We start from the raw sequence: 12343 nt of genomic DNA on the forward strand, positions 1-12343 counted from the left end.
TAGCTTTCACTTCCCCAATGTAGAAATACTTCAGAAGCAAAGGTCAGGGAAGTTACCAGTGAATCCTACAACTACCTGAACATTACCTATGTAATATACTCATGATACATTATCTCAGATTTATATACCAGCTATTAACACTAGGAGTTAATATTATAATATGCTATGTATACATAGCATAACTTCAAGTAAGTCACAATGGATTCACAATTGTAGAAAATAGTGAAAAATTAACATAGATAACCAATCTGTTTTATCATACACACTCTACATACAAGCACAAGTGAACAGTCCAAGGACCAACTTCTGCCTGAATCACGGTGTGTACTATTTATATATTGCTCAGATACACACTATGACCTTCTGCCTGAATCATTGTGTGTACTATTTGTATACTGCTCAGACACACACTATGACCCAAACATCTTCTTAGACATTTTAAAATAAGTATTATACTTACAATTTATTTGCTTTCAGAATTATTAGAGAAACACTTTGACTAACAGTCAACACTTTCTGTAGACTATGGTAGACGTGTGTGTGTTCCCAGGGCTGGGAGGATGCAAGCCAGAGGCTCATGTTGGCTGCCTTCCTTTGTTTGCTTTCCACTGTAGATTTTGACACAGAATTCTTCAGTAAGCCTGGAGCTCACCATTTGGTAAAGTTCCTAGTCGGCAAGTCCTGGGATCCTCCTGAACCTGATCCGTCCCCTATAGATGTGAGCCAGGCTATAGGGATGCTAGGAAGCCAAATTCAGGTCCTTATCCTTGTGTGGCAAACACTTTCCAACCAAGACACCTACCAGGCGGCAGTCAGGCACTTCCTATCTTCTCACATGTACAGGGTTTATGGAAGGCCCCAGGACACATGTGTACTCATAAATCCCACACTGGAACACATTCCATATTGTTCCCATGTGCCTAAGTGAATGTGTGTTTTATCCTCATTAGTTACTGCAATTTATATCATCTTCCTATAATTTATGCAGTTTTAATTTACCATGGATATTTTTATTAATGTAAGTTACATGAAATAATTATATCAAGATATACAGACTTAAGAGTAGGTCAAGTCATTATTAAACGTTTTCATATTTCAGAGAATTTAACAATCACTTCTTATTGAAAGTAAGTGAAGATTCAGTGCTACAATGTGAAGGAGACCTTCATTTGCTATTTTATTATGGATGGGGGAAGGCTCTGGGGACTTAGCCTCTCACAGCTTTGATGTGGAAGATCTCTAGAATTGTACAGTAAAGCACAACATGCTCCAAGGCATTTGAAATTAGTGCATCATTACTGGGCTTCTATCACCACCATAGAGCAGACAGTTACCGCCTCTGATTAGAAGGTATAATGAGATAACACACCATTTAAAGGGTATCATTTGGTCATAATGACAATTAAGTGAGGTTAACTAGTTCAAAGCTTAACAAAGTACTGTACAAATAAATTCCACTTGCAAATAAAAATACCTTCAAAACTAAGCGCTAGGAGGACTGAGGGAACATAGCAGCATCTGAAAGAGAACTTAATTCTGGAGAAAGTCCCATCTTTACCAGAAATGAACATGATTTTAATACCAATGCAGAATCATTGCTGCACAACCACAAATAGAAATAAGGGAGGTGGGTGAAGTCCCCCAACAGAATGTCTGTTAAATGATAGTTTCTGAAGCACTGTTATAAATCCATTTAGATGATATTATCTCATTTCTTCTCCCATACAGTCAAAGTCTCCATTCTAATTTCCCCAGAAAGAAAATTAAGGGTTTTCATAGTCTGATGAAAGCCACACGTAGTTAACCAAGACTATGCAGAGAATCAAGGCAAGGAGGCCCGTCTCAGCAGCGTAATCTTTCCATCCTAAGATTTATTACAATATAGTGATGAACCAATTGTATGCGTTTCTGGTCATTTATTGATGAAAACATTTTTGTTAAATTGTTATGCTCAAACTGTAAGTTTCAAAATAAGAGAAGCTATGATAGTCAACAGATATCCTGTTCAAATATACGGTTTCTTCACAGGATGATGGATAGCTCGTCTCTACAATCCATGGCATGACAGAAAGTGCTTTTCATCCTAAAACCTGCTGCTTAAATCTAGAATAGTGGTTCTCAACCTATGGGTCACAACCCCTTTGGGGATCACACAGCAGATGGCCTACATATCACATTTAAATTATAATTAATAATAGTAGCAAAAGTATAGTTATGAAGTAGCAATGAAAATAATTTTATGCTTGGAGGTCACCGCAACATGAGAAACTGTATTAAAGGGCTATGAACCTAGGGAAGTTGAGAACCATTGACTAGAGCATCCTTCCCATGGCCCCAGAGTTGATGATCAGCAGACATTTTACTCAACGCTACCAACTTTCAAACAACCAACACTAGAAAGGCTCACGCGATGGCGCTAAGGTTAAGAGCACTCGTTGCTCTTGCAGAGAACCAGGCCTCAGTTTCTAACACTCACATGGTGGCTCACACCTGGCTGTAACTTTAGTTCTTGGTGATCCAGTGTCCTTTTCTAGCCTCCAGGGCAGCAGTCACAGCTGTGGTAGACAGATGTGCAGGCAGGCAGAGCATTTACACACATAACACAAAAGGAAATCTTAAAAAAGAACGGTTCTCATCAGAGTGTTGGAGTCGACAACTAATGTTTCCCAAGTGTCCATTTCTGTTGTGATTCAGATACCTAGTAGGAGGTCCATCATTTAGTTGGTAGATCAGACTCAAGCATCCTCTTTTTATTTTAAAGATTTTTATTGTCCCTGGAGTGTGTGCAAAATTCAGCAGATAAAGGCACTTTCTGTCAAGTCTGCAGGGTTGAAACAGACACCGTTTGATCAGACAACTGGCACAGATGTAATCCCGGCACTCTGTGACAAAATGGGAGGTGGAGCTAAGACGACTGGCCGGGAAGCTCTCTGGCCAGCTAGACTGGTGTCCTCAGCAGGCACGAGGAAGGCGAGAGCAGAGGTACAACTCCTTAGAGGGTCCTCTGCTCTCCTGTCCCCTCTCCCAGGCCTGTGCAGGCCCAGCCATGCCTACTCCACTCATGCATTCTGGTCATTTCTCGTGTGCAGCTCCTTCAGTCCTGCTCCGGGAAAGAGAAGGCCTCTTCACTCTACCACAACCAGACTCACTCGAGAAAAGAACCAACAGAAGCGAAAGTTTGAAGTAGCCATTTAAACGCTCTTAAAGGCAATTTTTCCCTTCCTTCCTTCCTTCCTTCCTTCCTTCCTTCCCTTTTTGTTAAAAAAATCAGTAAAGGTAGAAATTTGAATATTGTTTTTTAAAAAGGTCAGATAATATCCATTTCTTAATTAAGATATAAGCAGTGAACTCAATTCTCAACTCTCCCTCCAATGTTCTCTTTAACCACATGGAATTAAAGCCACACTCATAGCTTTGTATGCATTCACAGTTTTCTTAATTACCATTTTGGTATCAAAGTCTTTCCTTCAAAACTGTCTGAGGAGAAATAGAGGGGGGGAAAAACACAGGAATTTTTTTTGTCAGCAATTTAAAATACAACTGCCTAAAATTGACAGAGATAGTCATTTTTATTTGGGAGAGATAAAATCAGAAACCACTTAACAGCTTCTGTAAAAACAGCAGCACAATTCTTTACTTTGCACTCTATGCGGGGACCAGCTGCATTGCGGGTGTTTTGTAGACTGTGCACACAGGGAGATGTGCCCCTCAGGACCGTGAGGATAAACGTTTCCTTAGGATATTACTGACATGGAAAGTGAGAGGGGCGTTTGCAAGCCCTACTGACCGCGGCAGGAGGCCGCACCCAAGGTCCTGCTGCTCCAAAGGCCCTGGAGAGCTGATTGTTTAACTTCTTTGGTATTCTGGGCAAACTCATCCATGGTTATTCAATTTATTACATAACACAGATGTTTCAGAAAATGAAAATAGAAAAACACACATCTGACACGTCTTTGGGGGCATGACGAATAGGCCATAATAATGGCAATCAAAGAGCAACCACTGACAGTCATACCAGCCACCACTACTGTGCCTTCCTTCGGTTTGCTGCTAATTATATCAAATTTAAGTCTCTAATGAATTTCAATTAAACCAAAGCAGGGCATGGAATGAAAGACAATTTTAGCTAAAAAACACACTTTCTTGAACATATTAGGATTTACTGTTCACGTTCAGTGTTGCCTGCAGGACGCTGACTGATCCATCCTAAGTTCTTGGCAGGCAGGCATTTCTCTCAAACCATTTTCATATCAGCACAGCCAAGCAAAGAACTGTAAAGTAGGAGGAAACTGCGATGCTAACTGAAATTGCAGGAAAAGCAGACGTTTGTTTCACGTCCTTATTAGCAGCAATCTCATGTACAAAATTCTCAGGAGCAACTTTAAAGTAGAAACTAGGACTGAACTTTCTTTCAGCTCTGAAGTTGGCATAGAGACATCAGCTGCTCAAGAGCTAGTGAAGGAGGAAGAGGAGAAAAAAGAGGAGGAGGAAAAAGGAGGAGGAGGAGGAGGAAGAAAAGGAGGAGGAGGAGGAGAAGAAGAAGAGGAAGAGGAAGAAGAAAAATTGGGAATGAATGCTCAAGTGTCCAGGTTTGCTTCGATCAAAGAGTATTATTATATTATTATTGGGTAACCACACAATAGGTTTTAGCTGTTCATGATTTACCTTAAAAACTTAACTTTTTCTCTGACAGTAAAAGTGGACAATCCCATGAAATAAAACCAAGAGCTTTAAAGGAAAAAGAGAAAAAAAAAAAGATTCTATACTATATCACTTTGGAACACAAGCAAAGTAAAAAGACTTTTACTTTTATCTGTCACAACGTGCCCTTCAGCAAAGAGCTCCAACACTCAGAAATCTCCCACTAAATCTGTGCCTTTAGATCCCAGGTTTGACAATACATTACAGAACAAAGGAATGTTCTAAACCCCCAGGACACAGGAATTCTAGACTATCACTTTAGGAATTTAAGCCTTGTCCTAATGACAAGCTACTTAAGAACAAGGGAAAGGGTGGCACATAATTCTTGTGAGAACGTGGTAAGGAGAAGCCAGGTCTCGGGGCTGTCTGTGCCAGCAGCAGAGGGAATAATGAGGTTCACAGGCTACTGCACATGGATCCAAGGCTACAAGTTTTAAATCTCATTCTCAGAGGGAAAGCGGGCAAAGGTCTCTGTAGGATCAGCATCTTCTTGGGAAGAACTGTTCAGAACAGGCGCTCCAGGAGGCTTTCTGCAGATGACCTACAACACTGTCCAGTTAGAGCAGTCTTATGCCCTCCTGCTTTCCTTCACAGCATCTAAGTGAAAACAACACAGTACCTATGTGTAGGATTCAAACATCAACAACCCATGTTCTAGATGGTATATGTGCATAACTGGAAACGTTTACAATATAACTGGGGAAAGCTATAGACAGACAGTCATACAAATTAAAGCAGAATACTTACTGAAACATATTTTTGTGACATTTCAAATTAATACTGAAATAAAAATGGTGCCCATTTTTCCTTAGTCTATATGCAAAATCCAGCAGCCAGTACAGGGTAACAGTACTCACTGATGGTGTAAGTTGAATTATTTTCCTTTTTTTTTTTTTTGAAGCTTGGTTTCTCTGTAGCTTTGGAGCCTGTCCTGGAACTATCTCTTGTAGACCAGGCTGGCCTGGAACTCACAGAGATCCGCCTGTCTCTGCCTCCCGAGTGCTGGGATTACAGCTGTGTGCACCACCGCCTGGCAGTGTGTCATTTAATGGGACTCATATAATTTTCACAAACAAGTTGGAAATAGTTATTTTTTAAAACTTTACTTAATAAGCTACTAATTTAGAATTACTTTCTCATGTATCTTCTACTAATTTCCCCAATTCTGTTTGCAGGGCTTGGTCATGTGTGCACTTCCTCAATTTCTAAATGCAAAACGGAGAAATACGCAAGCATTAAAAGGAGAAGCAGCATAGGCTAGTAACTTATAAGTACTGCTGGACCTATCGACATACGGTCACTAATATCAATATAAAAACATATGCAAGGCATCTGGGAACTGACTTTCAGCAAGAAAGAGGAAGTACATACACCCTTTGAAGAATGTTCCATAGTATACACAAAAATCATGGTGATGCAAGGGGCATAGCAGTAACAATATAGAAGAAGCTGGAGAGAATCACATGCTCTTTTATACAACAGACTAAAAAAATAACTATCAGCTGTCCTGTACAAAGTCTATAGAATAAACACAGTTTCTCCTGTTACAATCAGGCATACTTTCCAAAACTCACCTTGGGTTACAATGTAACTGGCACTTGTGAAGTGCATTAAGCAATCGCTTCACCCACCTACCCACCTTCCTTCCTCATAGCGAGCACAGGTCAAACACATAAATCCCCATCATGCATAACTGGCTGTACCACACATTTCAAGACTGGAGCGCAAAGAAAACCAGCTGGAACGCACAGCCCTAACTGAGGCAGAGAGGGAGGGCCCAGTGTGCACTAGCCTAAATTTATACATTCCATTTAAAGATAAGTAAATAACGCTTTTATTGTCTTTCAGGAACACAACAGAGGCATTATTACTAGACTGAGCGCTTAAGTCATTACAGAACAGGAAGGAACACAACCTGGCCTCTTCTTGGTTCAGTACTCATCTCACGATCCTGAGTGGGTCACAGGTAGAAAGTTCTAAACCCTCCTTCACAGGCATCCCGTCTGAAAGGTCAATAGCACTTTGGACCAGTTCATCTGCAAAGGTTAAGGTGCAGTTGGATGGACCTGACTTCCTTCAGCACATCACAAGTGATCACTGCTAAGTGCACAGAGTGAGTGTAGCTACATAAATAGCCACCAAGTGCCCATCTGCTTGGAATTGATTCTTGCTGATGCTACATCAAGTCTCTTCCTTCTGCCAGCAACTCCCTGTGCTGTGCGGATTGATCATCAAAATGAATAGGATGCAGGAAATAAGGGCAAGGATATCGAGACAACTTAAAGCAATATATAACTCAAAAGCATGCTGGGGGAGACAGGCATGGAGATGCTGTACAAATTTCCTGAGGTGACAATGATGCCCATGAGCTCACAGAGGGCTACGAAAACCTAAATCAACTATATTTTATCTCTCGTTCTTCCTCTTTTTCTTTCCTATTTTCAAAGTCTCTTCAGGGAGAGCAGGTCCCTTTTAAAACTATGAAATTGTGAAAGGTATTATATTTTGTCACCAATCCATAAGTTCAGTCAGTGCCATTGCCCTCTGAGGCAGCTTGTGTTGTTTCATGAACCCCCTAACCCATCTTCCCTTACATCAGAAGTTCAAGGTTGGAAAGAGAAGGCCAAAGAGAGAAGGCCAAGGTTTAAAAATTAAAATTTTTTTCTTTCCAAATTATATCAACATACTGCTCTTTTTAACAGGGCTATGTTAAATAGCAAACTGCAAGATGACCTGATCAAAACAATCTCTCAAATAGTTAAAACTGGAACTCAGTTAAAAGACCCATTTTAAATCCCCAAATTTTGCAACAGTTAAAGATCTACAAAAGAGTCATCAGGGAAAAACAGCTTTCTCATGGCCTTATTCTAAAACATCAAATCATTTTGTATTGACTGCCGAAAATAAGTTACTCTTTGTAAGTTTCTCAAAATTGGAAATAGCCTGTTTGGTTAGAAGCTGCTCTGGGGACATGGTTCTCAGACTGCCCAGTTTTGGTCTCTCAAAGCAGCTATCACGGACACAAGAGTCATGCGCTGTATCTCGAGAGAAAAGAGATCTGACTGACAGCAATAGCACAAGACTTATCTCCTGTAACTTACTGTGCTCCAAAGTCTTTCCAAGAGCACAATCTGAGGAAGACTAAATGGACTCATTTGGTAAGTTAACATTTGTGTCATCGTGAAATTAACTGTATAACAGAAGCGAAACCACTTACAACCAACAGAAACTTAAGTTACATAAGTGAAGAAATACAAAATGCAGCAAAATTATCAATTCATATATACACATATGTATACTATTTTAAATAAAACAGTTCTGAGTATTACTTCCTGAATCCTTAAGCCGTAGGTTCCTAAGGGGAAGTGTGAGCGGGGTGACAGAGAAGGGACATTGTCACTGCACGGTACCTGCCACGCAGTAAGGCACGAGGTGCACATCAGATGTCCACAAGGCTCAATCTTGACGTCTTTGTCATTCTCTGCGCAGATCTTACAGAGCTGGAAAGTGGAGCCCATTTCACAATACAGTTCATATTGTTCCTGGAATATAGGGAAAAGAGGCCGATGTTAACGGTTTTCAAGCATGAAGTATTAAGATCGAATTTCCTCAATTACAATGACTTCAGTTCCCCACACTTGAATTTGTCAGAATTAGGCTACCTTTTAAGGACACATTTTAAGTTGATATTCATAATTTGGTCTAAAACATCAATTTTTAAAACATTTGAGATCTTGGCATTAATTTTATATACATACACTCATACCCACACTTTCGGTTATTTAATGTTGTTTTTTTTTGTTTAATGTTTTTTTTATTGGTAATATATGTTTTTTTTATTTTAATTTATTTATTTATTAAGGATTTCTGCCTCGTCCCCGCAACCGCTTCCAATTTCCCTCCCCCTCCCCCGATATAGTCCCCCTCCCTCATCTGCTCGAAGAGCAATCAGGGTTCCCTGACCTGTGGGAAGCCCAAGGACTGCCCACCTCTATCCAGGTCTCGTAAGGTGAGCATCCAAACTGCCTAGGCTCCCACAAAGTCAGTACGTGCAGTAGGATCAAAAACCCACTGCAATTGTTCTTGAATTCTCAGTATTCCTCATTGTCCGCTATGTTCAGCTAGTCCGGATTTATCCCATGCTTTTTCAGACCTAGGCCAGCTGGCCTTGGTGAGATCCCAATAGAACATCCCCATTGTCTTATCGGTTATTTAATGTTTTATTCCATTACATTAAGAACAAAGTTGTTTCAACAGCCACAGGGATTCTAAAGACAACATCTACAGTTTTAGAATGGCAATAAAAATGACTTGGTCCTTTTCGCTTGTTTGTTGTAACTGTCATACACTCATTTCACTTCAAGGCCAAGCTGAAAAAGTGTTGTCGGACATTACATTTTATTTCTTAGACATCTTAAGATGAAAGGTAAGCGATGTTTATTTGTCGCGTGGCCACGCTTTCTGTAGCCAACAAGAATGAGGATAGCATGTAGGAAAGAGAAACAAGCTTGAGCCACAGTGAGACTCAGTTCTTTTCCTCAAGTTCAAGAGTAAATCTCCAAATCCAAAGTAAATGGTAAGTATCTATATTCACAATTAAAACTGGCTGAGACGAGCTTAGATGTTTGGAAGAGGAGCCTCAATGAATAAGTACTGACAATTTCTGCTGGATAAAGAAAAGACAGGCTAGTGAATGCAAAAAAAAAAAAGAAAGTTATCTTCAAGTGCTGTTTATAAGAGTGGCAAAGAAAGGAAAAAGTTTGTAAAAAGTTATGTCACATTTTAGTGAAGTGAATGCCCATGAAATATGCATGAGTAGACGAAATAAATGGCAATGCTTATTCTGTGACTACTAACAACACTGCAATGTTCAGTGTGTGCACAGACTTCACACACATACAAGCACATGCACAGATACATACAAATCTCATCCGTTATAGTATTTGTCAGGCACATGAGACTTAGTAAAATAAAGGCAAGAGCAAGAAGATGAAACAAAGTGGAAAAGAATCATTACCAAAGCAATCCAAAATAAATTATAAATGGCTGAGAACCCTGCACTACTGGAAAAGCGCTGAGGTCATCTATGACTGTCCAAGTCAGGCCGTAATTATAAAATGCTCAAGTCACAGGTAACGAATTTATTGCGGTACAATGATATTTTATGTGAAACTAAAGGGATCATGCTATTCTTGAAAATTTATGGATAGCTTCATTGATTTTTTTTGTAGTGTTGGGGTTCAAAATAAGAAAGGTGTTTTGTCAACTAAGGTACATTCTCAGCCCCTACATTATTTTTAAAACATGGACTCAGAAAGAACAATTTGTCATTAGCATCCCATTATACATATTAGGAAATATACTCTCAAACTGCTATACAAAGCTGAGAATGATAGTCATATATTAAATTCTAAATGCCTTCCACGAGAGTACATGTACACAATGGGTATTCCACTTTAGCATAGCAAGAGTACTGAAACCAATAAACAGTTTTTAGCCTTTACTGCTTACCAAAGTATGAACATATTTAAATTATAAAAGATTATAAAATATTTTATATTAAAAATATTATTAAAATTTTTCTGAGTCTTCAGAAAGACCATGTTAAAGTCCCCCTTCATGCTCTCTTCAACACCTCAATAATTGCTAAGTTAACCAGTCATGTTTCTAGTTTGACAACTTTGGGAATGCACACTCATATTTCTATATAGTGGCTTGTTTTTAAAAAGTGGACTTATACAATAAAGGTTTTAGAGGTGAAACATTATACACTTAAGTTCTGAATCAACTGAGATTTGTATAGGGTAGAAGTTCAGAGAACATGCAGGGCTCCTGCCCTCCTGCTGTTCACTGCACACAGCCATTGTGAGCAGCTATGGGTGAGTTCATCCACTAATCAACATTTTAAGGTTTTGTGATCTGTTGCTTTGTGGGAAGCGGCACAGAGAACACCCTGGTGGGCAGATCCTCCAGTGCACAGCAAAGTGGTAACACATGGTGTTTATTGCCAAAAGATGTTTTCATTTAGATTTTTGTCTTCACTGCAAAGTACATAAGGAGTTTTCCAAGTTCTCACTCAGAGTTCATAAGACTGTCAAAGTAGATTTATAAAACCGTATTACAATTTTAAGTGTTCCTCAGTACTCATTTAGCTTTAAAAACCTTAACACAAAACTCATCATTTCTTACCCTTTTTGTTTTAATTAAGGTTTTCTCCTTACATCTTTGCAGCCACATCTGACTTATCAATTTCTAGATAGGAACCAATAAGACTGTAAGTATTACCATTAACAACAAAAAGTTTCATCTAACATACATCATAAAATTTCTTTGAACTCTCAGAATTCTGACATTATCGTTTGAAATATTTAAGTGTGCTTTTGAACACAAGTAGGTAGAAGTTCACATATATTTCAGAGGTAATAGAGATATGTATTAATTATATTTTCAAAAATATTCTTACCTGTGTCACTTTTATATGATCATGAGGTGTAGGTTCGCATAATCCGGTTAAATCAGGGTTATAACTTCGTCCATCAGGATAAAGATAACTGAATTTAAACAAAATTTTATCATTTTAAATATATAAGGTTTTATAGCAATAAGTCTAATCAGGTTCTTCTACATTTAGACTCATGTTTTTATGTTTTTGTGAATCAACAACATATTCTTGCACTGTTCAAGCATATGAAATACATAATATAAACTAGTCCAATATATAATCATTTTCAATCAAAGTCTATTAGTATGTATTTCTCATAAAGTTAAAAAACTATTCAGTGGTAATCTATATCCCATTCTAAAACTACTCAAATATATTTCTATCTACAGACTATTATTTACTTTCCTGGAAGTATCAAATGTATCATAGTAATGTCATGTTAAAAATCACATGAAGAGAAAAAAAACAGAATGAAGTCCTAACTATGTCCTAAGCAGTTAAGCTCTTCCTTTGTGGTCTTTTCCACAGTTTCTTCGTTTATCTCTCCAAATCTTTCCGCTTCTGCTATATGGACACCAGTGCCCAGATGTGCACATTGTAAAGCATGCATGTTATAAAACCCAGAGAATTCCATAATCCCATATTTAACTGAGTTCAGTAAAATCACACACAGAGACATTCACATACAAGGTATTCTTCTCAGACTAGAATTTTGAGCTAAAGTTAAAATAAGAAATCTTCTTGCAATGTTCAAAACCGTGCTTAATCGTTATTTGAAAATATACTGAAAATCAAATTTATTGACATTAAACGTAATTTTTAGTAAAATATGACTGTAATATTATTGCTGGTATAATTAGCCCAATAAAAGTGAATAAATTCCATGATTAGTTCTGTTGAACATTTTCTGTATTATAGAGCTTAATAAAAATTTAAAGATAGTAGTGACTATTTTAATAAAAAAAAGTCTGAAAAATATTTTTGATAACATAATAAAAGCATTCCTCTTCAAGTGAAATATCTAGAAATATTAGCGTACATGACACTGGAAAGCTATGCTGGACAGACACTAGGAATATAGAACAGCTAGAATTCTCGGACAACTAGAACTGTGTGACTGAATATTCTCACACAGTCCCAGGCAGATCAGGTGGAGCTTCCTTTGACTTAGGAAGGAAAGGGAATGGATTCATCTGACCA

The 12343-nt window shown here is 38.4% G+C and overlaps 1 protein-coding gene across 4 annotated transcripts in view; it reads right to left on the reverse strand.

Annotated features, from left to right (window-relative positions):
- Cblb (Cbl proto-oncogene B) overlaps nt 1–12343 on the reverse strand; it is a 183770-nt gene that overhangs the window by 54642 nt on the left and 116785 nt on the right. For all 4 annotated transcript variants that reach the window (XM_041672999.1, XM_041672997.1, XM_041673000.1 and 1 more), the window contains exons 8-9: nt 11165–11252; nt 8112–8243 (exon numbers count right to left, since the gene is read on the reverse strand). In XM_041672999.1, coding sequence (XP_041528933.1) covers nt 8112–8243; nt 11165–11252 — 220 coding nt within the window. The remainder of the gene's footprint in view (nt 1–8111; nt 8244–11164; nt 11253–12343) is intronic.

The sequence above is a fragment of the Microtus oregoni genome, unplaced genomic scaffold (assembly GCF_018167655.1).
Source record: "Microtus oregoni isolate MIOR12 unplaced genomic scaffold, Mior012 000023F_ref0000262, whole genome shotgun sequence".
NCBI lineage: Eukaryota > Metazoa > Chordata > Mammalia > Rodentia > Cricetidae > Microtus > Microtus oregoni.